This window comes from Dunckerocampus dactyliophorus, chromosome 4 (genome assembly GCF_027744805.1).
Source record: "Dunckerocampus dactyliophorus isolate RoL2022-P2 chromosome 4, RoL_Ddac_1.1, whole genome shotgun sequence".
In the NCBI taxonomy this organism is placed as follows: domain Eukaryota; kingdom Metazoa; phylum Chordata; class Actinopteri; order Syngnathiformes; family Syngnathidae; genus Dunckerocampus; species Dunckerocampus dactyliophorus.
In genome coordinates, this window is record NC_072822.1 from 10,554,921 (window position 1) to 10,582,825 (window position 27,905).

Here is a 27,905-nt window from a genome sequence, read left to right on the forward strand (position 1 = left end):
CAATCAAAAGTTTGGATACAACTTGTCATTCAGTAGGTGGGCTCATATGTGCTTTTGACTGGTATTGTACACAGGATGTTATATGGCATCCAGCGTCACCATGCGCGTCATCACTTATTATCAAAGCTAACGCTCCGTGTTTTAACATTTTATGGTCGTTAACTTTTTTTTTTTTTACACTTGTATAACTGTTACAATGTTACTTAATATATTGCCTGGACAGTTGATACAAGCAAATGAGATCGCTGGGGTCTCTAATTAAAAAACATTGGCATTAAGAGCCGTGGAAGTATAGGCAACCTGATGTCGTTTTTTATTAACTCCACAAATGGCTTTTCAAGTAACATGAGTGGTCAGCACGCAGTAGGTTTATCTACCTCTGCATGTGCTTTAAAATATCGGTTGTGCTACTCAGCTTGGTTGATCCTTACCGCTATTACATCATTGGTTCTGTGGCTGTTGTGTAGTGCAGGATACTACATAGTATAAATAAATGATGACATATTCAAAAGAGCATATGTAACACATCAAAACACAAAAAAGTGAGTCCAAAACAAGCTGTGTTGCCTACAGGCCCTGATTACCAATCACATGACCCTCTCCCCCGTGTCCATTCTTATACGCATCCTCTTCCTTTAGTGCTGTCAGTGGTGTCCCTCTAAGGACGACATACATGCAGCGCGTGATTAAGTCCCACTACAGACTTTCCACTGTTTCCTTTGTGAAAGGAGCTCTTGTCCCTGATGCGGAATGATCCAAACTAACAGTCCCCTGGTTTTCTCTGCTTCTTTGAAGGGCTTCCTATCGACTCTGGGACCCTGTGGCCCAGAGCCACGGGAAGGGTCGCATATCAAGGATGAAACACAATTGAACGTTTATTGGATTATGAGTCAATATGTACTTTTTCCACTGCACAGATGTTCTAGTCTTGGAATAATAGCTGTCCCGAAGATGAATATGGGTCAGGCACAATGAATTACACTCAATAATACTTGGGAATTTGAAATAGTAGGCCCAGAGAATTAGTCAAGTTACCAAATGTCCTTGCTCTGTACAGAGCAACAATTGGTCTCACAGTAGCAACATTGTATTTCTTTTTTTTTTTTATTCCAGGTAAGTAAATGAGGAAAACAAACCAGCTTAATGACCACACACACATATGCTAAAAACAAACCACGGAGGGACACAGATACACTTTACCGCTGGTAACCGTGTTGCAGCATTTTGAGGTCCAAATGCAGGCCGATAAAAAGAACAGGCAGGATCATATTACCACTTCATTATTACACAAAGGTTATGGTTTTATGTATGCAATGGTGTCATCAGTGGTATCATAGTATTGTACAATCCTTCCTGTAATGAGCAGGGGGGAGGCAAGGAGGTTACAGTTTTCCTGGAAAAATGCCTTATAATTACACTCTGCATCATGCAGTTACACAATAACATCAACAGAGTACAATTATGAGAACTTTACAGGACGGGATGAAAAAAAAAAAAAAAGAGTCCAAAATAAGCAAAATGCCACAAAAGAGTATGAAGCCCACACCGACGAAACAATGATCTGAAGTTGAGAATGAAGTTGTAATATCGCAAGAAAAAAACATAATATTACAATAAGTTTGTTTTATTTTTTCAGGCAGTATTGTCTCTTAAGAAGAAAGTTGTTTTGAAGTATTGAAGAAAGTTGAAATCTTATAAGTACAGTCGAACCTCGGCTTTTCAACACCCCGGTTTTTGTATGATTCAAATGAAAAATGTTTTATCTCTGCATTTGTACGTTGTCTCAGTTATAGTCAAATATTACGTATAAAGCTATTTTTTTAGGCTATTTTTAGTTGAATCTTGTGGCGTTAATGAAGACTTGGACGGACTATTACCAGCGTTTCTTTGCTCACACAGCCAACACCAAATCTCACAATACGTAGTTTACACAATAATAAGCTCTTTCATTTGGAAAACGCAAATGAGAATGTTACACAAACTAGTGCTTTTGCCGCATCGACAGTAAGTTCTATCCCGGCGAAGATCACATGGTATGTGGATCCCATCCTCTCTCTCCCCTCCCCTCCTCCCTCTCTGCTCCTCGCCGCCTTCCCGACTTCTTCCGTCTCCAATAAAGATAAAAAAGGTGATAAATGTTCGTTCATCCATTACATTCGTCATTTATAATTATTTTTGCATTGCTTTCAGCATGTAAAACTATAATTATTCTCTACAAAATGTATGTTTGTGTTCATATTTTGGCTGTCTGGAATGGATTAATTGGATTTTGCTTCAGTTTTGGTACGTTTCACCTTCCGTCCGACCTTTTGGAATGGATTAATAATGAAAACTGAGGTAGCGCTGTATAAAGTTGTAATTTTTGGAAATAAAAGTTGTAATCTTAAGAGAATAAATGCAAAAAGCTCCTTGTGGAAATGTTCACACTCACTTACAAAATTCATGACTTCAAGAACAAATCAAAATTCCTACTTTTTCTTGTTGAATTATGGCTTTATTAATGTAAATTTGCAACTTTTTTCTCGATTTGCTTCTTTTCAGTGTGGCCCCAATACTCCATTATAACATACAACATGAACAACATGAAAGCCGGTTCACTAACACACAGAGAAAAAAAACACAGAGGGTCATATAAGCACAGCTTACAAGGATTGAGTAAAAAGTACACAATGTATACAAGTTTTTTTTTTTAAAGCTGCAAAAGTAACATAAGAACTTGTACCTTAAAAAACTTTCAATAAAACTACCCACCCTGAACAATGAACTGTTTCCGCTTGAAAAACATGAATCATTCCAGTTAAAGTACCTGCAACGCTAACTTCGACAAACAAACTAGCTCACAAACGTTTATTTTGCTTAAACTGATCCACAGTCAAGGCACACTTCAACACGCTACCAGTTAGTAGCAGCTTGTTACTTCAGCATGAAATCACGACGATGTGATCCTTATGGCCAATACGTTTGATGTTTTTTTCCCCTCGATAATAATCCAATCACATTCATTTTTTTTCGTTATGAGACTCGCATCTGTAGACTGTAAACTGAGGTGATATTTTATTAAATGAAGCTTGCGCTAACTTCAGATGGCTGTGGTTTGGAAAATGGAGGGTTTCAATCGATTCATAAGCATGACCAAAAAAAAAAAAAAGTAAAAAAAGTGGAGACCGAGAACAGCTTGGGATTGCAGCTTAACATGTTGTTGATGTGTGACCCTGAGAGCAACATTCTAGAGATTTGGTGCTTGTCGGATGCTGACAGTTATTCTCTGGTTCACCTCTGTAAACTTGGTTGGACTTGTTTTCATGGCTGCAACAACTGAAACAATATACATCACCGGAACGTATGTGCTCTCTGTGTTTACAAGTCAGGACGGTGTGGAAGGCAACCGAGACTTCTGTTTTGTCCAAAGGTGTCCTCTTTTTTTGTTTTGTTCCATTGCCTAAAGAATAGTTATGTTGCTGTTGTTTGCGCTATCATAGTACCGCATAATCATTTACCGTAGTTGTCTATAAAAGGTATAAAAATGGTGTCTGTGCAAGCTGGCCCATTAAAATCCGAGAAAAAAATAGCTTGCGGAGGAATTAGTACCACAGAAGAGTATTCACGAATGCAAATCTGCAGAGCTGTTGTGTCTGACGAATGCTGCATTTCATAGAAACGGGAAATTGGACATTTCTGAATAGAAAAAAGAGCAAGTGAATGCCACTCGAAGTTATTGTTTCTACTTGGAGCAAATTAGGGATACTTAATTGGGACGCAATAGACTGACGAGTTCCACTCCAACTGGCCTTCATCACACTACCCAGTTCTGTCAAATGCAGCATTAGTCAAGCTTCGCGGTTTGAGACGGATGATGAGACGTAGAGTTCCGGATGAATGACCTGTGGGTCATCATAGCATACTTAGTTCACCTTCCCATAAATCCATGTTTCTTACATTGCGTACAGTTTTTGCTAAATTGTCCACTTACTTGACTATCTGTGGCGGCATGATGGCTGTCTTTGGTTGGGGTGTTTTGATTTCTGGAGTATCCAAAGTAGCCTCCTTGCCTTTCTTCCTCGGTGGCTTTTTAATGGGAGTCTTCTTCGGTGTGGCATCCACTATCGCGTCCCCTGCCCTTGAGCCGTTCAAGTCCTGCTTGTCCGGGCTCTTGGCTTCGGGGGTCCCTTGATCAGTGGTGACGGGCGCCACCATCTTTTGGAGGCTGCTGGAGGTGGGTAGTAGGGGCTTAGTAGATCCCTGCTGGTTCAAGCTAGTGGACGGGGTCCTCTTGGCTTTCTGCGGAGGTGTGGGCTTCTCCCGGGTTCCCTTGGGTGTTGAGAGTCCGTTGGTCTTGGTCAGGCCCGTCCCCTCATTCCTGTTGATGCTTTGGGTTTTCTCCTTGAGCTGAGCAGCCAGGAGGGTGGCGGCCTCCGAGTTCATATGAGGATGGATTACTTTGGGGCTCTTAGGGGGCTCCTTGGGGGTCTCCTTCGCACTTTCAGCGCTCTTCTTCTCAGATGAAGAGCTGTGGAAGCTGCTAATCTTCCTGAGGGCGTTCTGAACCACACCGTTAATGTGCTCCATGTGACTGGGACTGCTGTGCTCATCCCCAGACGTCTTGCCTCGCAGAGGTTTTTGCTTTCTAGGTGATGCGTTGGCGTCACCCTCCTGCTTCCTATGCTGATTGCTGTTCTTCTGCTTTACTTTCTGCTGCTCCTCACTTTTGGCTGACACATCACTGGAACTTCTCTTTTTTCCCTTTGGAACAGCCAGCGGTTTCATGCCACTCTGCCCTTGATGGTCCGGCTGGGGAGTTCCTGTCGTGCTACCATGGATCCACGATACCTTTGGCTTGGTTGATGGGTCTGGTGGTCGTGGTTTGGGTTTACCGGGTGATGGTGGTGGCTTTCCGTTGCGCTTGTACTCGGTAGCTGTCTCCCCGTCCTTGGCACTACTCTCCTCCTCTCTGGACTGCTTAGAGAGACGGGCAATGCGAGCATAGAGGGTCGCCGTCGCAGACTCTGATCCACTGGTAGAGCTTTCACTATCTGAAGACTTCAGCACAGGTTGATCACTGCCTTCTGGTTTGGTGACTCCAGTGTCCTTAAGGGAGGTGTACTCTCCAGCATCCTCATCATTAAGAGCAGCTTCTGCCTTGTCTGTTTCTGGACTGGGGCTGCGCATGTCCTTGCTTTCATTCACAGATTCTGTGGCACATCAACAGGAATTTGCATTACTTATCAAACAAAAAAGAGAGTGCTTCTAGCGATCTTCCCGAGTCAGTTTAGTGACTTTATCATGGTCTTCATGCTTTACTTCCTGCTTGATTTCAGTGCTAATTGATTTAAAAATGTCTCTCACTTGTGTAATTGCATGACCTAGCGCCGCAAGAGAGGAAATCATGTGCTTCAGAAAGTCACAAAACATGTTGGAATTCACGTTTCCCTCAATCAACCACAACTCCCTAGTTTTGCCAGCCCTCATGTAGCCCATGTAGACAAGGCTACCACCACCATGCTTGACTGGTGACTAGGGATGCTCCGATCATGGTTTTATGCTGCCGATTCCGTTCATCCATGAGTGAAATCGGTTGGATTAACTGTATATGTTTTAATTGATTTATATTTACTTATTTATTGTCAGATGGAGCTCTAGTAGGACTTCCAGGTAGCACACAGCGGGGCTCCAAGTGAGAGAGAACCCGATGTCTTCTACTGCTGAGAAAGGCTGCTCATCGAGTCCAATGAATTCCATTATTTTTCCTGTTTTTTTGCTTTAGCCTTATGACTGTCATACTGCCAAGCGTTGCTACCCAAGACGTCAGGGCAGGACATGACACTGTATACAGGGATCACTACAGGCTGCGGGCTGAAATAGTACTAGCCAGAGGTGATTGGCTTTTGAAAGGCATTTATCAGCATATGCCGATCACATGCTTTTCCACGTAAATTGGCCAAATCTGATCAATGACCGATCGATCGGAGCATCCCTACTGGTGAAACAGTTATCTTTCTTCTCACTTGTGTCAGCTATTTACAATAATGGCTGTGTGTTGACACATTTTCCGTCGATAGTCAATCTATACTGCTGTACAAGCTTTACACTGACTACTCTCAAGCATAACCGAGTTTCATTTCTATAGTATTGTCCCTAAAGATAGAAATACTTGCTGAAATGTGCGGGGTGGACTCACTTTTGGGACCAAGTATGTTCTTGGTGGGTATTTGTACATATCAATTCATATTTACTGTAGTTATTGTCAATCCTGATTAAATGTGCATGTGCAGTACAAGTATGTTTGCAAACAATTAACGCTGTAAACATAATAAATATACATTATTATTAGTAGTAGTAGCAGTAGTAGTATTACAAATGAATTCATATGCACACAAAAAATATGAACTAAATAAATGTACAAGTGGTTGGGTAAGTTCCACTTAGTAAAACCCAAATGTTGGACTACAAGAAGATCAAAGAAGAGATGATTAGCGGAAACGCAATAAATTGGTAATTAAATGGCAGTGATGTCATGGCATCTCTAGATTGCTCCAATATCATCCCTTTCAAACCACTAAGGGGTCATATTTGATGTTTGGGTGATTGCAATATTAAAAACGTAACTGCATTTTTGCCTCAATTTGGCCCTCGTGATGCAAAAAATAAGAGAACCTGGGCAGACAACATTCAACACATCCCGCACTTCCTGAATATAAACTGATGGAAATTGTTTTTTGCCAAACATCAGCGAGTTCACAGTTTGGATTTTAGCCACATGCTGACTTGACCATACTGTTTCCTGTTTAGACTCCTCTCGCTCTCAAAGCGAGACCCAGATGGCACACGATGAGAGGCAAGTCTCCCCATAATGACATTTGCAGAAGTGTGTGAGTCACTGGATTGGAGATCTTCACAAAACGTGTGTGTCAGCAACATGTGTGTGAGCGGAGAGGCCTCTCATGCCAACAACAAATTACGGATGCACGCGTGTGTCACTCCAGATAACTTAAGTGTTTATTTATTCACACGATGACTCACCTTCATGGGGCACACAGTAAACTGGGCCCTCGTCGTTGCTCTCAAAGGAGGAGAAGGACTCCTGAGAGGACCAGGAGGAAGGGGAGGGCTGCTCGGCCGCAGAGGGGGGCTCGATGAAGCTGCAGTTGAAGTTGTGCTCGGGGTCGTGGTGGGCTACTGAGAACACAAAACAAACGCAGAAGCACAGAGGTCAGCAAGAGGGTACTGTACCGTGTTACAAGAACAACAGTCTGCTCTCTTGTATTGCTTTGGCGTTAACAAAGAGTCCAACATTAAAAGCCACTGTGATTTCCAGCATTTGGTCTTTTCACACTGATTGATGCCACATGCAAATGATTTCCTTACAGGCTATAAGTCAGATTGATATTTTGTAGACAACACTCAGACATGAAATGTGATTAACTGCCAACAAAACACGACTAAGCCAGCACTTTGTTGCACTTACACGTCTTCCAAATTGCAGCAGACTGCAAAGGATAGCAGACTCCTTTGAAGAATTCTATTACCAAAGTGAAAATACGATGCACATAAGTCATTTTTATTCAGAAGCAAAGAAAGAGGCAAATATGTTTGACATCAGCGCCGCAACCAGCATGGAATGGGCTTATTTATTTCCTGGTTGCTTGAAAGTAAACTGATATGGACAAAGAAGAAGGATCAGCCTTTTCCCATGATCAATAAGCAGCTGGAATAATGCAAGCGTGACAACTACGGCTTATATCACCATGTGTGTCTGACACAGCAGAACCACAAAAACTCATCTTTGTCTTTGGCTTTTTGTGTCTTTCCTGCTACAAAGAAGTAGCAGTTCCAGAAATATACAGACTGTTGTTTTTATGGTTTGCTTTTGACAATGGCCAACTTCTTTTTACACTTACATGACAGCTAAAAATGTGAAATGATAAGACAAGAAAGGTCAATCCATGACAGGCACCTGTTTTTCCTTTTAAATGAAAAGGACTTAACTTATTTTGACACTTTTTGACACAACAATACAGTATATAGATGCAAGCATTTGATCACATGGTCATTGTACCCAAAAGTAAAAATGGAAGAAAATATAGTTGGTCCATCACTGTACCAAAAAATATATTTATATAAAAAACGGGGATTAAATTTAGAATCTCAATGTACTGTATAGATCCGAACTTGCAAAACAATGGCTGCAATAGTGATGAACAATATACTGGGATTTTAATGGATTTATTTGTAAAAAAATATATATTTCTATATATACAGGTTAGCGATAATGCAAATGATATAGAAAAATACAAATAAAAATATACAAATAAAAATATAAATATAGATAACTACAAATTCATCCATCCATCCATCCATTCTCTATGCCGCCTATCCTCTTTAGGGTCGCGGGGGTATGCTGGAGCCTATCCCAGCTGACTTTGGGCGAGAGGCGGGGTACACCCTGGACTGGTCGCCAGCCAATCGCAGGGCGGCTACAAATTCATATTATAACTAAAAATAAATGATGACAATTATATTTACAAACAATAGAAAGAAGCATCTGGTTTTTTTTTTTGTTTTTTTTACTTTCCCGTCATTAAAGATTATTTTAATTTTTTTCCCAACAAAAAGACAGAAACGGACTCCTCAGCAATTTGAACCACATATGAAAAAATACAGATTTGTTGTTTTTTTTAAACTTGAACTGTTATTTGAAGATTGTTAAGTGAACAAGATTCATATCTTTATTTAAGCAGGCATAAACTATGTGACATGTGCCTTTGCTCATAGCCTTACGCCAATTAAAGTGCCTTGCATGTGTAATGGAGACTAGATGGGAACTACTGGGAACTAATGTGTGATATTTCTTGCTCAGGGTCCGCATTGTGTAGCCGAGGAATGCCGAGCAGCCAGTCTATGCAAGGAGTGCATTTGTGTTAGTCAACAAGACAACACATGGACAACTTGCAGCATGATGAACAACTGATGCCTTTCAAGTAAGCATACTGCTCCCCCAACCCCCCAAACCTTAACCCTAGCTCCAGACTTGTGGCTTGTTCTGCAGACTGGACGCCGCTGGGAGGGCATTTCTGAAACACACCACAGCTGCTCAATGGGGGTGGTGGTTGTGGTGGGGTGTCATTTTTACAGACGTGGTGCAACAGTACTCCACAGCTAGTTTAAAGGATTTGTCCAGGGGTTAGAATGGTAATATTTCTTTTGCATTTGTGGAATAAAATACAACAACAAAGTCCAACATGGCTGCTTGACTGGCTGACAAACCTAAGAATCAATTTTTGAGGGTAAAAAAAATATTTGCCTCCTTTTATTAGCCAGTTAAGTTGCTGAATGTTGCTACAAACGCTACAACATCTGCAATTCCGGTCAAGTGTCCCGGGATTAATCCAGCTGCACAAAAAAAAAAGAGAGAAAAAGGCGGGCGGTGCTACAGTAAGCACTCATCCGTCAGGAAACATTTGGATGCAAAAGGATGCAAGGAATGCTGGACAGACGTGAAAATGAAGGGTGTGGGGTAAAAATGCTTCCAGTGGAATGCCAAAATGCAACACATCTTTAGCGGTGCCAGAAGGGGCAGGTGACATTGTGTTCCTTTTGCTGGTAAATTAACGTCTCAATCCCTTCCTCGCTTCTCCTTGTTCCCTTTTTCATTTTAGGTATCCACATCTGTTGCCACTGGCCCTGGTGGGGATAAATCACAGTTCTGACACGGGCTGGGGTAAATTTGACCACTTCCTGTTTCCAGCCCCGTCGGGCCCCCTCTGGAATGTGTGTGTGTGTGCGTGTGTGCGTGTGTGTGTGTGTGTGTGTGTGCAGGACTGCGTAGCCTCAGTGGAGAGTTTCTAACTGTGGGCAGACCATGCTTATGTGGCAAAAAAAAAAATTGTCTGGAACAAACCAGGAAGTAGAATAAACTCTTTTTAAAAAGTTACGATGATAATCTTGTTTGCATTTTGAAGCATTTATGATGATGTCTTAGATGTAAAAGTGTGAACAATCCTCTTTAATTGCACTGTAAACAGCACATATGTAGAAAAAGAGTAACATTTTCGGACTTATATGGTAAAGACATATAAGTATTTTGACATCCAACATTGTGACGTCAAACACATCCCTCTCTGAGCTTAGAACAAGGCCAGAATGGAGTCACACTCTAGCTGAAATAATCAGCTGGGTAACGAAGGCAGCACATTATGCTCAGACGTGGAGAAGAAACCAGGTCATCGTGTTGTAACTCTCTCATCACAGCATCAAATGTAGGACACAGCCTGCACTGACCGACTCGCTGGTTTCTTATGAAAGCAACAGTTCCGATGTGCTTTCATAGTATTTACATTTACTTAGCAAAACAATGATATTGATACACAAAGGCCAAGGCAAATACAGTGGAAAACTTATATGCCAGGATGTCCAAATTTGAAGTTAACCAACATTTAGAGGAGCCATATGCCTTTTACGTCACACAAAACTTCGGATTTAGAGCTGTTGACATGCATGATGTCCCACAAGACCCCAGTGTACACCAGTAAACCTCAGGTCAGGGAGTATCCAGCCGTTAACTCTGCTGGTTTTGCTTTTCTTGGCTCTTTTCACACTTATTCCAAAAGAAGAAGCAGGCACAAGCGGGGGTGTAATGATTCATTTGAATAACGACTGGATTCGTATCACGATTCGTGGTTGCTGATACGATTCAATGACGATATTGGTTCATTTAAAATGATACGATCCGAAACAATTCAGGAACTTTTTAGCCTAAAATTCAACCAGTCTGACTGTGAAATAAATACCTGGATACTTGACAGTGCAGGTGAAGTTTCCTAGAGTCCCGCTGTTTTTTGTAAGGGAATCAGGTATAAATTTACTATGGATATAAACAAACAAGTAATGGCAAATGCATTCACATTTTATTTAAATAAAGTGCAACCAACACTTCAGGTTGAATTAACAATGAATGAATTAACAGGTTGAATTAAATCAAATCTGTCATTAATTTGATCTGATAAAACATCTTCAACTTCAACTTTAATTTAATACCAAATTCACTTCTCCACCCCAAGTATTAAATAAGTTAGAGCATATTTCATACCAGGAAATACTGCCTTCGGTTCCCATTGCTTTAACATTGAGTCAAGACAACGTCGATGGCGGCGCAGTAGCAGGAAGCCGGAGGCAAGTTGACAATCCAGAGCTAATTCTGCTAGCAGGCCGTGCTACCAATAGTTCGGTAGCCGTCTCGGGAAACTGGGGAGGATAAACCACTGTGGCCAGTACAGATCGTGGTTTTATATCGAAACTGCCTCATGGCAGATGTTACAGCCGGTTGATGGCGCAAAACGAGACTTACACACAAGGGCCCCACTCACCGGGAGTCCACTGCGGATGGTCGATGTAGGGGCCAGAAGAAAGCGACAGAAATGCACCGACACAGGCCCAGAACTGCCTGCCGAGGTGGATTGGCTCAGCTAAGTGTCCCTTTATCCTCGCTACTCTCGTTTTGCTTGAAAGCTGCAGGAGTTGGTGAGGAAGCGGCTGCATTCCCGTACTTGCACCAGGGACAGAGACAAGTTTAACATCTTTATCATTAAAAGGGCTAAAAAAAAAACAAAACACGTCCATGTAAAGCCTGCCGCGCTTAAATCCGGTGCTTTATTTTGTAGTATTGACACAATCAATTGATTACCTTTTAAACAATGTTAGATCGACATGTCACCCAGAATGGCAACTTGCTGAACACAGATCGATGTAGTTAGATGATAGGAATCTAAATCGATACATCGATGTAGTGGATGAATCGTTACACCCCCAGACACATGGGATGGTAAAGGGTGACTCAATTTCAAAGCACTCCAGCGTCACCACACACATTGACACTTGTTATCAAAGTTAAGGGCGAATGTTTTGTTGTTTTTAGGTTTTACAGTGGTTAACTTATTTTTACACTTGCTTGAATATTAAAATGTTTAAAAAAATCATGTGCGAGACACATATATGATATAAATTACCGTTGCCCTTTTCATTCATCATTACAGTGTACTTCACATTAATAGCAAAAATCCAAATCAAATGTAAGGGTGCTTCCTTGGGGGGCAACTACATTCAACACAACAGAGAGCTCCACCAAGAGCAAAATGTTGCCGAAATTGAACGAAATGAAGTATGAATAATTTGATTGCCATGTGTTAATTAGCAGGCTACTTCCAGGTTCATCAAGGATGACGAACAGATGAGCAGTGCCAGTAAGATTCGAGGGCAGGTGTGTCCAAAGTGTGGCCCGGGGGACATTTGCGGCCCGCAGCTTGTTTTTTATAGGCCCGTGGCACATTGTAGAAATAAAATTAAACCAAAAAAAAAAAAACAAACAGCAAAAAGAGGAAAAATAGAGCAAAAAAGCAAAATGTAAAGAGAAGAAGCAGGAATGTTGATACTAATAACTAATACTAAAACAAAGCTTTGTCTTGAAATATATACACATTTTTTGCCTTTTTACAAAATAAAAAAATACATAGAAATATCATACACTTCATAATTTATAGCATAATTTCATTTTCAGTATGCGGCCCTCAGTGGAAAAAGTTTGGACGCCCCTGTTCAAGGGCAATGGACGGTTCCATCCTCACCACCTCCTTGGCCCTGCTACAAAGCTTCTTTAAAGTTATCTAAGGGTATTTTATGCACGCGTGATCCTGCTAACTGCATTCGTCCTACTAAAAATTAAAACGTTGAAACACACAATCCCAAAAAACATACACCCTACAGCCCCATGCATTGCTTCAGAGGGATTTCTCATATTTGGGCTTTTTAGCTTCATGTGGAGGACATGATATGGATTTTAGTATGATGCAGTTGTAACTCCACTAAAAATGTCTCTGGCACCATAAAAGTGTCAACTCAATGCTTAGCTGCTCGTTTAGAGTTGAAGAGATCAGCATCTTTGAAAAACCTGGAATTGACGACACTGAGGTCAGAGGCAGATCTGTCACAGACCACGAGGCCTCCACATGGACCCTGCAGCCACCAACCAAACAGTGCAGCCTTTGATGGCACGTCTCTCAGCATCGCACCAGGCTCCCCCCAACCCCCACGACAACCGCGAGCCTTCTCTTAATAACACGCTCTCCTCCACTTCAGCCCAAGAAAATCTTTGCTCGCCGAAGACCAGGACGGGTGCGAGTAAAGAGGAAAAAAAAACGCACCGTTGGGCCTGGAATAACATGAACACATGGACATTTGAGGGTGCCAAGAACAATAAGGGGCTCTAAATGTGGTACATTCCTTTTAAACGAAACCCCCGCAATTGTCTGGCAGTCACCACTTCCACACTCCTCAATCATCATCACCTAAGATGAAAACTAAGGTAGCAACACGGGGAAATGTAATCCTCTGTGGGCTGCGATGAAGACATTTGAGTCTTTATTGTGCAAGGAACCATATATGGTAATGTACGGTTGTGATAAAAAAATGGCTGTTCCATCCGTGTTACCGTCCACAGGTCAACTGCTGACTTGGCAAGTGCAGCAGAACCTCTAAGATCCAACACATGCTGCTCGTCCACTTTCACTTTGTCCTGATTTTGAAAAATAATGACTCCAGGGTCAAACTGTCACCATGATAACTTTTAAGTAGCGTTTAAGTAACATTATAACATTATTACCGTGTAAAAAGAAGTGAACCTGTGATTACTACAACATGAAAACAATAAACCAGTCAGGCTTTAATGACGAAAGCGTAACGTGAACTTAATTCACTTGGAAGATGTGCCTCGCATGATACGCTAAGCCTACTTCTCAACTCCGTCTTATAGGTGACGAAGCAAATAGCACTAGTGATAATTAAATTAGTAATATTATATTAGCATTAGTGTTATTATTTAGGTTTTCTCGTCATTTTAAAACATGCTGCAGGCCAGTGAAAATGTTGACTGTGTGCCACAAATGGCCCCGGGGCCACACTTTCGATACCCCTGTGCTTGTGTCAGATAATTTACAGCATATATAATTTTTACTTCTCTTAACACCTCTTTTGGAGTAATTGTTGTAAAACAAAAGACACAAGCAACCAACAAAAAAAGAACAACAAAAACAAACAACAAAACAACAACAAAAAATCTATCTAAAACAGAGTTTGATGCCTGCTAAAATGATGAAGTGTGAATGAAGTTTGTGTGACTTGAGAGTTGTATTTCCCCCCCAGATGGGGGTCCAATTCTGAATTGTACAACCTCCAGGGTATTCAACACTGCACAGTGGCTGCCCGCATATTTGCATATTTGCGATTCAGTATTCAAATTTGCAAATTTTTGGTCAAGAATGATCTTTTTTCTTTTTTTTTTTTTTTTTTGCAAGTCAAAAATTGTGTTTTTAGTAGACAATTTTATGGGTTGTACTAATTACTTGCAGTTTTTCGGCATTCGCTGGTAGCCCAGCAACATAATGTACTGTATTTCAATGAGTGGCCTAAGACGAAAGACGATAAGCAATACATCGCCTCCAACTCTCATGTGGGTCTTCAGTTTCTAAACAAAAGCTGCAAAAGACGTTCTTTTTCTATCGCACAGGCAGTGAACGTCTGGCGGCTTGATGTGGGATATGAGCAAGAGAGACAGAGAGAGTTTGGGGGCTTACCGACAACTTTTGGCAGCTTCTGTCTCCTCAGTGGAATACGGGGAAGTTTAGTGCTGATTCGGCTAAATCGTCCGCACAGGATGCGCTTGGCTTTTTTGCTGTTGGAGGAGCAGTCTGGGTTAGAACTGAGGTAGGATGACAGCATGGAAATCCAAATGAATCATTTAAAAGAGGCATTATTAGACTTGGCTTTGTGTTGGGGCCCGGTGGGCTGCTTTTACATGGCTCCCCACGCTCTCATATCTACGTATAAAACACTTCACGTACAGTTATTCCCTAATAAACTGCTGCCGATAAGAGTCAGATGCTAGTAGGCTTCCCGTCATGCGCCATGATGACCACTCACTTGTGGTCATCCTTGTGTCGACAGAGACAGCAGCAGCACAGCAGCGAAAGCAGGACGATCAGCAAAAAGGAGACCAGGGTTCCTGCCGCAATCACGCCCATCCGTTGGTTAGGCTCTGGGGGAAGAAGAAAGCAGGGAATTTTGGATTATTCTGCAGTCAAGGATGCATCTCTGCCTCTGTCTATTATCAGTGATTCACAAACACAACAAATACTGGCTAATTGTGGATGTCAGCCATGGTTTTTGTATGGGGACGTTTGGAGGTTGGACCTCACAACAACTGTGTCTTCCCAGCATGCTCCAGTTGTTTTATATTTGGTGTCTAGAACAGCGGTTCCCAAACGTTTCACAGTCGCGTACCCCTTCAGACACCTCACTGGAAGTCACTGGAAACCTCACCTTTACACACATCATTAACATTTCGGAGCAAGGACTAGGTGACAGGAAGAATAGAAAACACACGTCTGTCTGTGCGGCGTCGGAGAAAGTCATCCACGTAAGTCTCAATCTGCCTCACACATGGTGTGCTCAAGAACCGCCGGACAAAGTGGCCGCAACGCCCAAAAAGGATGCATTGTTCGTGAAAGCATAAATTTACTTACACGTGCAAAAGGCACTAATCAGTCACAGCACCACGTAAAAACACCAGCTCTCAAAATATAAATGAACACTTTCAACGCACATCATCATCAGACTGACTTATCTGTTCATCCAACGCACACACAACAATGAACAACCCCATGCTGTCACCTTTCTTCTGCACTGACTGATGCTAATTTGCTGATAATGCTGATCAATGAAGCAACGTCGTCAAACATGCGGCTAAAAATATTATACAGGATCGTTGTTTGACTGTTATTGAAAAAATGGATTTTAAAAGGAGGTTGGCTTATATTTAAAATATTTATAATTATATATACCTGTAATTATGTTTTGTTGAGCCCCCTTTAATTCTTGTCATCAAGTTTGGAAATACAGTCATCCCTCGCCACACTGCGGTTCAAACATTGTGTTTTTTCAAAAATTCATTAATAAATTATCGTTGTTTTATGGTTGAGTATGGTCTATTATTAGTAAAAAAAAGCATATTCCAGCATACTGTATATACTTGTGGCCTAAATTAAGCATTTTCAAGCATAGAAATGGTTGAATGAACAAAAATACAAATACAAGGCGTTCAAAAGACGTGATATGAAGTGTAATACAGTATCTCTGACTTGTTGTGTGCGTCTTTGAGAAGAGAGGCCTGGGAAGTGACGTGTGTGATGTCAGCTAGCTATAGTGGACTGTTAGATGAGTGCGAGCAGCAGGTTAGCAGTGTAGAGCGTGGCCGACAGCAGCTCCTGTGTGACTGTTCACTGAATGGGTTCTCTGCTTGTTCATAAAGCCACTGAAGTGCATCGTGAGTCTCCTTAACCACAAACAGCGGCGGTAGAGTAGTATTCTACACTGGTCTGTATGTGTCAGTAACATTACATTGATGAGAGTTAGCCACTGTCAACGCTAACATGTGAGTCTATCTTGTCCTTTTTTTGTCTAAGATGTTTTTTTTTCTATTATTATGTCTACAATATTGGGTAATGTACGTGTAAAGGTGACTATAGGGGTGTTATTTCATGTCTACAGGGCTCTAATGATGGTAAAAACAGTATTTAGAAGGTCATGAACAAGTTTTCTATGTTCTAACTATGAAAATATCCAATTTATTAATAATGAATCCTACCGTACTGTTATTGCCGTCGGGTTTGTAACCAATTAACCACGATAAATGATGGACAACTGTAAACATAAAAACATCATCAACATTAGTGCTAACATCAAAGAGAAAGTGTCCAGGCTGGTCCATTCACATTATAAACTAGGCTCAACTACAGTAGGTGATCTGGGGTTGCCACAAAAAAACCCAAATTATTATAACCTTGAGGAAAAAAACGTATCTCATTGTCAGGTTTTTCCATATAGAGGCTTTAAATGGTAGCTCAAGCTACCTCTTAGGTTTTTACACTGTCAAATAAAGCAAAGATAAATTGTTGTGGCTCACTGGTGGATTGGGGGATAAAAGACGAGAAGGGCCAGCAAAAGGTCTTACTAGTCTGTTCCTGCTATTACACTCGAGCCTTATTCAACATCATCAACCCTACCTGCTTCAATCATGTCTAATTATGAAAGCGTCGACTCATCGTTCTCCCTTCCTCTTCCCCTTTTTCTTCATCTCCTTTCTATCTCTCTGACTGGCTGGGTGGGAGCCAACAACTGCAAGCGCACCGGGACATGAGTCTGGAAAAGCTATCAAGGCTTTGCTATGTAAACTCTCCCACCACACACACACACACACACACACACACACACACACACACACACACACACACACAAGGCCGTGGAAGATGTTTGTTGGTACTGTGTGTACAGCCAACTATTAGTCACTTAAGATCCAGTCAGATCTAGAGGCTTATGGCTTTTTGGACATCAGAAGAAAATGTGTTTTTCGTCTCAAGAAGGGTGCTTTATTTTGAAGAACATGTGCGACTCACTTTTGAGGACAAAAAAAAAAAAAGTTTCCTTACGAAGATAGCAGGCACCAGATACGGGGTCGCAGTTCTTGTCATGGCAAGAGCAAGTTTGGTTGCAGTTCACTCCATATTGTCCAGGTTGACAGGACATATTGCAGCTAGAGAAGAAGACATGACATTTGGTTGATATTGGTTAATATTCATGTCAAGCACGTTTTAATTACAATCAGGCAGAACGGGTGGGACTGAATTAAAAAAAAAAAAAAAAACACAAACACATAATGTGGGATTGTCTTACATGCAGTAAACACATTCCAGTATCAAACCGTAAGACTCATCATCTGACTGTTTCCATGCTTCGGTAGGTGTATATTATAAATATAAATATATTTATAAATAAATATTAATTTCCACTTTTTTTATTGCAGATGTTGGTCTTGTGACTTACTAGGTTCCGTAAAAACCCTGGTCACACAGGCACTCTCCGGTGACAACATGACAATTGCCGTTGAAGCAGTGGCTGCAGTTGTTCTCGCAATTCTCGCCATACGTGCCGTTGGGACAGCGCACCTCACACCTATCACATAAAAGAAGCATGGCGGTGATTATGAGGTTAGTCGGGGGCAGTGTGACTGTGTGGAGCTACTACTTAAAGTCATGGAATAGAGCATGTATCCTCACCTGTCCCCAATCCAGCCGGGGTTACAGTGTGAGCACTTGCCCTGAATGGGGTCACAGTGGTGGCCGTCCTTGCAGGTGGGACACACCTCCTGGCAGTTTTCGCCAAAGAAGCCTTTGGAGCAGAGCTGATCGCACCGTGTCCCGTTCCAGCCTCTGTCGCACGTGCCGCAGCGTCCCTCTGTCACCTTACATGGCTGCTGGCCTTTGCAGTGGCCACACCTGGGGAACGTTGTTCACATTCAGCACTGCTCTGTGTGGATGCTATAATGATGCAAGGGCTTGATTTAAAGCTTTGTTGCCCTGATGATCATTTAATGGTGTGAATAAGATGGAATTTTAACTTTATCCTTTACGGTTTATAGCATTTGAATCGTGTGCAGTCCATGAAAGGTAAATCACTTAACGTACTGCAAATGGCTTTCACATCTTGGCTAATGTGAACACCAATTCCCAAATATCACTTTACTGCTGCCTCATTAAGTCTATTTTAAGGGTTATCAGCTGCAGCGTATATATATATATATATATATATATATATATATATATATATATATATACTTATATATATCACATCTTATTGAAACTATAAAACAGCTACCAATCACGCAGCACATATAAGGTAATTGAACATTTACCATCTGTTTCCTGCACTTGAATCTGTATCTTGGCTATTGTACACTTTACTGTAGGGCTACTATATTTGAACATGTTAATTGCCTGATACACCCTAAAGACCAGCAAATAAACTATTATTTCTTACTTGTTCCTGCAGTTTTGTCCGTAGAAGCCAGCAGGACATGGCTCCCTGCAGAACTTCCCACGGTACCCCGGTGTGCAGGTACACGAGCCGTCCACCTGGTTGCACTTTCCGTGGACACACTGGCAATACCGCTCACACCTCGGCCCCCACATTCTCTCCCGGCACTGGCAGCGCTGCGTGAACTGGTCACACGGCGAGTTGTTGCAGTTGCACTGGATGGCACAGTTCCGACCTGTCCAGCCGGGGCTGCACAGGCAGCGCCCCGTCATCGGGTCGCACAGCGAGTTGACGCTGCAGTAGCAGTTGTTGTTGCACTGTGGGCCCCAGACACCCGGGTGACAAGTGCAGAGGCCCGTGTCCTGGTCGCATTTGCCCTTTTGGCACATGCACGCATTCTCGCAGTTGGGCCCCCAGCGGTTGTGGTTGCAGGTGCACTTGCCAGTCAAATCATCACACTGGCCATTGGGGTAACAGTTACATTTACCTTTGCAGTCTGGGCCCCAAAACTGGGCGGGACACTCTGTTAAGAGACAATGCAGGAACATCAGTGAACAACTTGTACATACACTAGTGTGCAAAAGCCCAAGGTCATCTTGGGAAAATTATATGCAGCTATTGCCTGAACGCTGTCATTGTTACTCCATGTCACAAATGTAGAATTGTGATATGAAATGTGAATTGTGACTTTTTCCAGGCCTCCATAAAGTTGTGTGATTTTTTTTGAGTAATCCTGCTCACTAACCAATCAACTAAGCAGCTAACAGGAGTGAAAAGAACAATAACTAATATTAACTAGGAGCAAGATTACTGTACCAAGATTATAGAGGCAACGCGACATGCACTGCTTTGCTGCAACCAGCAGAGGTGCTGTTGATTCAGTCACAACTAGTCTGCAATTTTTGCAGATTACCATATTGCCCCTAATATAAGACTAATATTTTTTTCCTAGAAGAAAGAGTGAAAAAGACAGATCACCTTATATTAGGGGTCTAGAGCAGTGGTCCCCAACCCCTGGGCCGCGGCCTAGTACCGGGCCGTGGGTCATTTGGTCCCGGGCCGCACAGAAAGAAAAAATAATTTCCATTATTTCATTTTTTTTAGGTTTTATTTTGAAAAGTAGCCAGATTTTCTCTGTTACATCTGTCTCACTTGACGCATGTCCATTGTGCGTGTGCTAACTTTATCTCTTGCCGCACAGATAGACTACTACTGTATTTTTACCATTTTTCTTTCACCTCATATTTGGTGTCAAATGCTGATACTATGTGGGAATGCATAAAGGTAAGTTTTGATGACTTATTGAGTGCTAATGTGCACATTTGTCTCAAGTTAATTCATGCTAGCACACTGCCTCTTACCACACACGTCAAACAGCCATGTAATAATCTCTCTGGAAAAACTTGTCTGGAGCTTGAACTGGTGGATGGTGGGTCAGCATTAATTTTGTACTTTTAATTTGATGTTATTCATGTCTTAGTTTTACACAATACATACGATAAATTAGATCGCTATAATGTACGACCACCCCCTCCTGGTCAGCGGGAGATTTGTGGGAATAAAAGCCGGTCCGTGTGTCAAAGAAGGTTGGGGACCACTGGTCTAGAGAGTTACATTGAGTGCAAACCAACGGGTGACAGCATAGGATTTCTCCCTTAGGGACTCAGAGCTTGTCTTCCAGTCACTCACACACGAGTGACCTGGACTGGAGAGATGCTGCCGTGATGGAAGAGCTTGAAACCAAAAATCAAAATCTGTAAAGTAGCTACGAAATGCGGTATCCTTTTATCATTGCAATCAAGCAGTTGTTATTTCACTGATATTAAAAATGTAATTTAAGATTGTTCCAAAAAAAGGTCTCGAAAAAAAGGCGTTTTTGTCTTATACTTGGGTCAGTACAGTATTTGCTAACAACACATTTTTTAATTTTCTGAATTTTAACATAGTATATTTATATATATAGTATATCAAGAAGCCTTTCCCTCGATGGACAACTCCTGTATGACTGAGAGCCAACACAGACGCATAATATATTTAAATTGTCATTTGCTTCTTTAAAATGTACTCCCCATGCAACCGACATACCAAGGCAAATTTCTTGGTATTAAACCTGACTCTAATATTTAAAAATGCTTACCAAGTGGTGCAAGATCACTTACTCGTGTCGCAGCTCGCTCCAAAGTATCCATGACGGCAGCGGCATTCATTAGGCCTGACGCACACCTCGTTTTCCTTGCAGGTGAAGTTACCCTCGCAAAGCGCTTGGAGGAGGGAAAACAGGAAAATGATTTTCAACAGTGCTTGTTATGTTATCTGTTATATCCGACATAAGTGGACTGAGCTACATGGGATACATACGTGTGAGGCATTCATCTCCTAGCTGAGCCCATCCACTGCAGCACACCAACCTTGAAGAGCTGGAAAAGAATTCCCAAAGTATAAATAATAGGCAGGGAGGGGGCGAGGCACCTGCCATATCAAAGTGGCTGCATCCACGCCCAACTCAGTGTGGCTTTTTTTGTGTCACATCTGGGAGATTAAACACAGCAAGGCATCATCTCTGCCATGCACATGCTGAGCACATGGTGGTGCAATTATGGGAAGCATGTGCCTCCACTGGTACAGTACAGTACAATCATCGCTATCGGCCTCTTTTGCCTTTCTGGGCTTTTTGGGAAGGAAAACAGTGGAGGAGTCGAAATATTCTGAGATGCTGCCAAGTTTTTGGGGGGTCAGTTAGGAAAGGGCAAATTTGTCTACTCTTCCTCCCACGCCTGTGACCTTTGTGGGGACCCTGCAACACATCAGCTGGCCTCATAGTGTTTGAAGATGGCAGCTTGCTCACAGGGAGCAACGCTGTTTTTTTTGGTTTTTTTTTTTATCCTGACAAATAGGCGCGTGGTAAACGTCAACCCTCACATGCTTTCACTTGCAGGAGTTTTCTGAATGACGTGTTTACTAGTTTATGTATAAAGCATGACGCTGGATTTAACTGTTTTTGCAACGGTGCTGCTCCAAATTCTGACAAACTCCAGTGGCATTGACTCTTACTGACCTTTCAACATGCAGCCAATCTGTGTCAGCACTCACAGGGAAAAATGACATTGGTGAAATTAGTTTGGGGTTCACAGGCTGAAAAATAGAACTTGGGAGTGACTGAATGTTCCGGAAGACCGCAGGTATTTTTAAAAACCTATATTTTTCTGTGGTTTTTGCACCACTAAAAATAGTGGGTTGTAAAAAAATTTTTTTTTGCCTTTTTATCCCTGCCAAGCACAAGGGCAAGATAGAGTATTATTTAATTGTGATTTTGTGGTTTGTTATTTAGCAGGATTAATCAAAAACTACACCACCAATTTCCATGAAACTTTGTGGATGAGAGACACATGTTCAGAGTGAGAATCTATTAAAATTTGATGAAGATCGAAGGAAGGTAGGGATCCAGTTTTCACCATCATAGTCCACTAGCATTTGGGCCAAGCAAAAGAAGCAGAGCTGCTGAAGTGGAACCATATGACCTTGCTTCATAATTATTCAATCAAACAAGCCAGAGAGAAACATGGTTAGCATTGTTTGGCCTTGGCGGAGGTCTGTGCGCTACTAGATGCTATTCTAGTCCTGCGTTTCACCTCATATAGGCTGTGCTAATTTTTAGGGCCCAGACATTATTCATAAGGTATAATCGTCCTTCTGTGGGTTTTCCCATACTCAAACCCCCTCCAAATTTGTGCGTGTATCTTGGAAGGACTTAATGTAATTTAGAGGTTCTTACCACCACACTCCATAATTGCCTCACTAGCTCCCTCCGCAAAGTGAAAAAAAATGGCCATGCCTGAAATCAAACAGAAAGTCGGCCATTGTGGTTTGAATTTGCCATTTGTGGGGGGGATTATGGCCATTTTCAGGTGCTGCATTTACAGTAATTAAGGTCTATGACATATTTCCCGGACAAATGACATTTGGATCTACACTACATACATAAACTACATAAACAAATGAAACTAATGTTATCATGTATTAACTCACATGATATCGTATATTACCGAACACACGATAGTGCTTTGCAAAAACAAATGTATACGTACAAATGTACATATACCATTTATTGGCCATTCATACCCAAACTTTTCATATGCTTGGTCCCAAAACTCCAAAGTAAAAGTCATATTTACTTACGTCACTGTACAGCAGCATCAGAACCAATGTTGTAATACTTGTAAGGAGCAAACTTCTCAGCCAGTATTAATATCGCTGATGAGTTCATTGTGAACAACAATACCCGTAAAACACATGAGCAGATGCGATTCTAGAGTCTGTTGGGGCCCTCGGCACAGATTCAGAACGGGCCCCTTTGCACAGCGCCACTGTTGTAGACGTTCAAAGTTTGCCAGCCCTCGGGGGCCCCCAACCGGGCTACGGCCCCAACAGTCAGCTGCATGATACTTCAGATACAGCTACTGTCATCTTGAGAAGTTGATAAGAACTACATCAGAAGGTTGCCTACTGCCACAGCTGTTAATGCTCAATAAAAATAAGTGTTAATTGAAGCATTTACAGGAACTCTACTTTATTATAAATATTTATATGTACAGTATAATTCCCCTTTGATTCCCTCATGATTTTTTTCATGCTAAAATGATAGAAGGCATTAAACTTGGCACTAAACAGCATGCAAATGTGTCATTGTATGAAGACATATTGTATGCTGCGGATGAAGATGTGGGAAGATCATTTGTTACAAATACCGTATCCGTGCGGACACAGCCTTAGCGGCTCATTCACTAATTCAAAAACAAACTTTACTTTTCCTGTATGCACGTTTCACTCGTCACAAGACTCTGGTCTGAGAATACAGTGAGAAACGAGGGCATCCCTTTGTTGACTTTGTAACGCAGAGACGTGCACTGGAAATGCTGACAAGTTATGATAAACGCTTAACTGCTTCCCTCTATTCATTTGACTGAGGTCAGAAGTAAATAAAAGGCCCATACAGTAAAGCGTGCAATGGGGAAAAATAAGTTGGAGTGGCTTGGAATGGGCAGTCATTGTTGGATGTAGAATGAAAAGGGCAAGATGACAAACAAAAGGAAGAGTGACGGCTAAAACTGTACTAAAACACAAACGCAAAGGAACCCCAAATAGTGATGACTAAAATACCTTACTGTAGGTGACCCAAAAACCTGGCTTTGGAGGTACCGAAACAAATACATCTTCGAAGAGCAGCTTTACATTTGACGTACCGTTGCAGTTTTGCAACTGTTTTAGGTTACTAATGTCCTTAAGTGCACAAAATAAAACAGTTTATGTAGTATGTCAGGGAATACGTTTAACCACAATAGAACCACACATGTGACCACTTTTAAAGCTTTAAGAAAATCTAGTTGGTTAACACATTTTGACATATGGATATACAGAATACCAGTGATGAGCCATCAGGGCCAGCAAAAACGTCTCTGCTGGCCTACGCACTATAGAAGCATTGACCTACATTTGCAACTTCAAGTATTTGTTCCGAGAAATTGTATTAATTTATTCCCAACAGTCTAATATCCTCATTCGTAGTGTGCCTCTTGGCTGCGTTGCTTCCGGCAGTGTACTGTATGTGTAGCTGTAGCTGTTTTTCAGCTTGTATGTGTTGCCATGTTACTTAAATCTACTCAGTGGCTTCAGAATCAGGAGTGCGGTTGTTACTTTAACCAATCAGATGTCTGTGTTCCTCACAAGGCCAGAACATCAGCATTTGTCCATCCTCTGATTGGTTGAAAGGTTTTACATTTTTGTCATGTCATTAGATCAATATTGATTCTGAGCTGCTCAAGATGATGTTTTAGTGTACAGGTCTGGAGTTGTCTGAACCCTTTATCATCGAGCCATTAGTTGTTACATTGCCCGAGCGCCAAATTTATAGACACCAGCGATCAAAGGTGAAAGTTAGAATCCCTCATACTAAATTGCTGGTAGAAATGCAAATCAGGCGTATCAGCTGTAATGTATTCAAAGATACAGGGTTAACTGGGTTTCTTGCTTTGCTGATAATGGTATTATGTATAGTGTCAGAGGTCAGGATTTCCAACGGAACATGAACATGGCTGGCTTAGTCCTGTGTGTGTGTGGAGGACAGCTGCTTGGTGAAGGAACAGCTAGGTTTTGCTGATGTTATTTTGGCATAGATGCAACCGACAGTAACCAATTTTTGCTTCAATAAAGAGAATGTTGATGGACCACCTCCTTGTCATCCTTACATCACACTTTTCACTACTACTGATACAGTATGTCATGGCTGAGGCGGACATGCCATGGCTGCGATCGAGTGAAAAAAAGGTTTCTCCTCTCATTCTGTGAGGAAGTGGTACGTTTTTGCCTTCTTTGTCCTTCTTCCCGACTCCATTCGAAACACTTTCTTAAGTTTAGAATAAGTAAATTGGAGAGGCTAACTAGTTAGCTCGGTAGCCTGCTATGCTTGCAGCAGCCGGCTGTTATGTCCCTGCAAAGATCCCGTAGCTTGTGCAGTGTGATGTAAACAAAGAATAATAGGACTGTAAAAGTACCTATTGGGGTGTTATTTCATGTCTACAGGGCTGTAATAATGTTAAAACCTGTATTTAGAAAGTCATAAACAGGTTTTCTATATATTGAATCTTGCTTCGTAGGAATTCACTTATCGCGGTTGGGATGTGGAAGCAATGCACCGTGATAGGGATGAATGCAAATAAATAGGCTGATACTCCTATAAAAGTATCAACTAGCGACATGAATGTATCATATTTTAATACATTATTTTACTGTATCTGTTTATATGGGTCACTTGTGTGAAATAGAGGCTTCGTTATCACGATTGCTATTATTTGTTAAGATTAAACACAATTCAAGATTACGTCAAATAATAGCCTCCAAGTTGGCCTAGTGGTTAGCATGCTGGCCACACAGTCAAGAGATCAGGAAGATCTGGGTTTGAATCTCTCTGTGTGAAGGTTGCATGTTCGTGGGTTTTCTCTGGGTACTCCGGTTTCCTCCCACATCCCCAAAATATGCAGATATATGCAAAAACATGCAAATATATTAGGTTAATTGGCACTTTTAAATTGTCTGTAGGTAAGAATGTGTGTGTGAATGTTTTTTTTTTTTATACAGTATGTGCCCTGTGATTGGCTGGCAACCAGTACACGGTGTACCCTGCCTCTTGCCCAAAGTCAGCTGGGATAGGCTCCAGCATACCCCCGCGACCCATGTGAGGAAATACAAAATGGATGGATGGAATTAAAAATAGCTAACACTGCACCACACAGATGCACACTGCTGTACCTCTGCTCTGACCAGAGGACTCCTCTTGAAACAATAGCTTGTAAAAGTATGATGAATAATTGTGTATTCTGTTTTACCGTTTGTAGTTAAGAGAGAGCCATGTGGAACCTTTATTCGTGCAAACAGGTAATTTGGATCACAAAGCAGTAACCTAATAGTTGAAGTACTTTGGAAAGAGTTCATTTTAGAAGTACAATAATTGCAGCTCAGAGTGGGTTTGGAGTAAGCGGAGTGAGAAAGCTGGTAAGAAATGCCACAAATAAAAAGCCTCAGTTAGTAAGCATTAAAACAACGCATTCGTTCATGCTTACCCTCCTGCTTTGCATACATTTCTGCCTTTCAGACTCAATTCTTGGCTCGCACCGTAGCAAAAAAGTAGAGAAACCACCACCACCAAAGCGAAAATGTTCTTCACTTCCATTGTACAAGCGGCAGCATCCTTCTAGACGCCGTTGTTATTCCACATGTCCAAGTTGAGCACCTTGGTTTTACGCACTTAATCCAAACGTGTGTCCAAATGACATTAAAAACGGTCCTACGCCATCCACTAACATTCCAAGCCGAGGAAAACTGAAGAACGACCGTTTTCCTGCAGGCTGCACCGTTACTTCCATGAAATGTTTAAAAAGAGAACGTCGTGCAACACTGGTGGATCCGGACTCATTTTGGGTGGGAAAATATGTAATAAAAACATATATTTTCCTTATGATTAACTGTGGGAAAAAGTTAAGCGTACAAGATCCCGCTTTGGCTGTCCCTCTCTGAGGAGAACTACTTCACTTTTGTCCTCGCTTGCGCTCTCAGGAGTGGCAGGAGGGAAATTCCTGATTTGTTACTCTGTCTTTGGCTGTGTGCGCCAAGCGTGCGCCACCAGATTTACATAGTGTGCGCCACGGGGTCTGCCCTGTAGCTTTTGGACGAAATCAGTAACCAATCATATGACCCTGTAATTTAAAGAAAACGCATACTCTGTACTGGAATATAATGAAAAATAAATTGCAATATTTGACCCATTAAATTCAAAGGATAAAGAACAGTTGCTTGGCCAAGCATCAGTCATGCGCAATAATAAAACATTTTAGTATTTTACAGTCAAATGGTTACTAGTGTAAGTTGTGTAACTCACTTTGGGTAGTTTTCGGGTCTGTGTTTACTGTGCAGTGATGCAGTGGTGCAATAACGCCATGTGTGGTTGTTACGCTTAGACAATAGCTCCCCCTCCTGGTTACATCAAAGAATGGAGACTTGTTGCATTTACACAGCTAACAAGTCCTTCAATAGGGAATCACAGGACTAATTTGTTTCGACCTAAAACACGTTTCAGCTTCCCGAAAATCTGTAAATATCCATCCATCCATTTTCTATGCCGCTTGTCCTGACTAGGGTCGCGGGGGTATGCTGGAACCTATCCCAGCTGACTTTGGACGAGAGGCGGGGTACACCGGCCAGCCAATGGCAGGGCACATATAGACAAACAGCCATTCACACTCACATTCATACCTATGGACAATTTAGAGTCTCCAATTAACCTAACATGCATGTTTTTGGAATGTGGGAGGAAACCGGAGTACCCGGAGAAAACCCACACACGCACGGGGAGAACATGCAAACTCCACACAGAAATGCCCAATTGATGCCGATTGGCTGTGTGGCCAATATGCTAACCACTAGGCCACCGTGCGGCCCTCTGT

At 41.8% G+C, this 27,905-nt stretch overlaps 1 protein-coding gene across 1 annotated transcript; it reads right to left on the minus strand.

Annotated features, from left to right (window-relative positions):
• Window positions 1–320: 320 nt before the first annotated feature.
• scarf2 (scavenger receptor class F, member 2) lies at window positions 321–27,108 on the minus strand. The gene is made up of 11 exons (XM_054774302.1): window positions 26,526–27,108; window positions 21,271–21,329; window positions 21,072–21,173; window positions 18,916–19,435; window positions 18,156–18,374; window positions 17,923–18,051; window positions 17,529–17,632; window positions 14,965–15,079; window positions 14,619–14,716; window positions 7,018–7,173; window positions 321–5,189 (listed from the first exon to the last, which is right to left on the minus strand). The coding sequence occupies exons 1-11, from the start codon at window positions 26,633–26,635 to the stop codon at window positions 3,967–3,969; spliced, it is 2,835 nt and encodes a 944-aa protein (XP_054630277.1). The 5' UTR covers window positions 26,636–27,108; the 3' UTR covers window positions 321–3,966.
• Window positions 27,109–27,905: the final 797 nt, after the last annotated feature.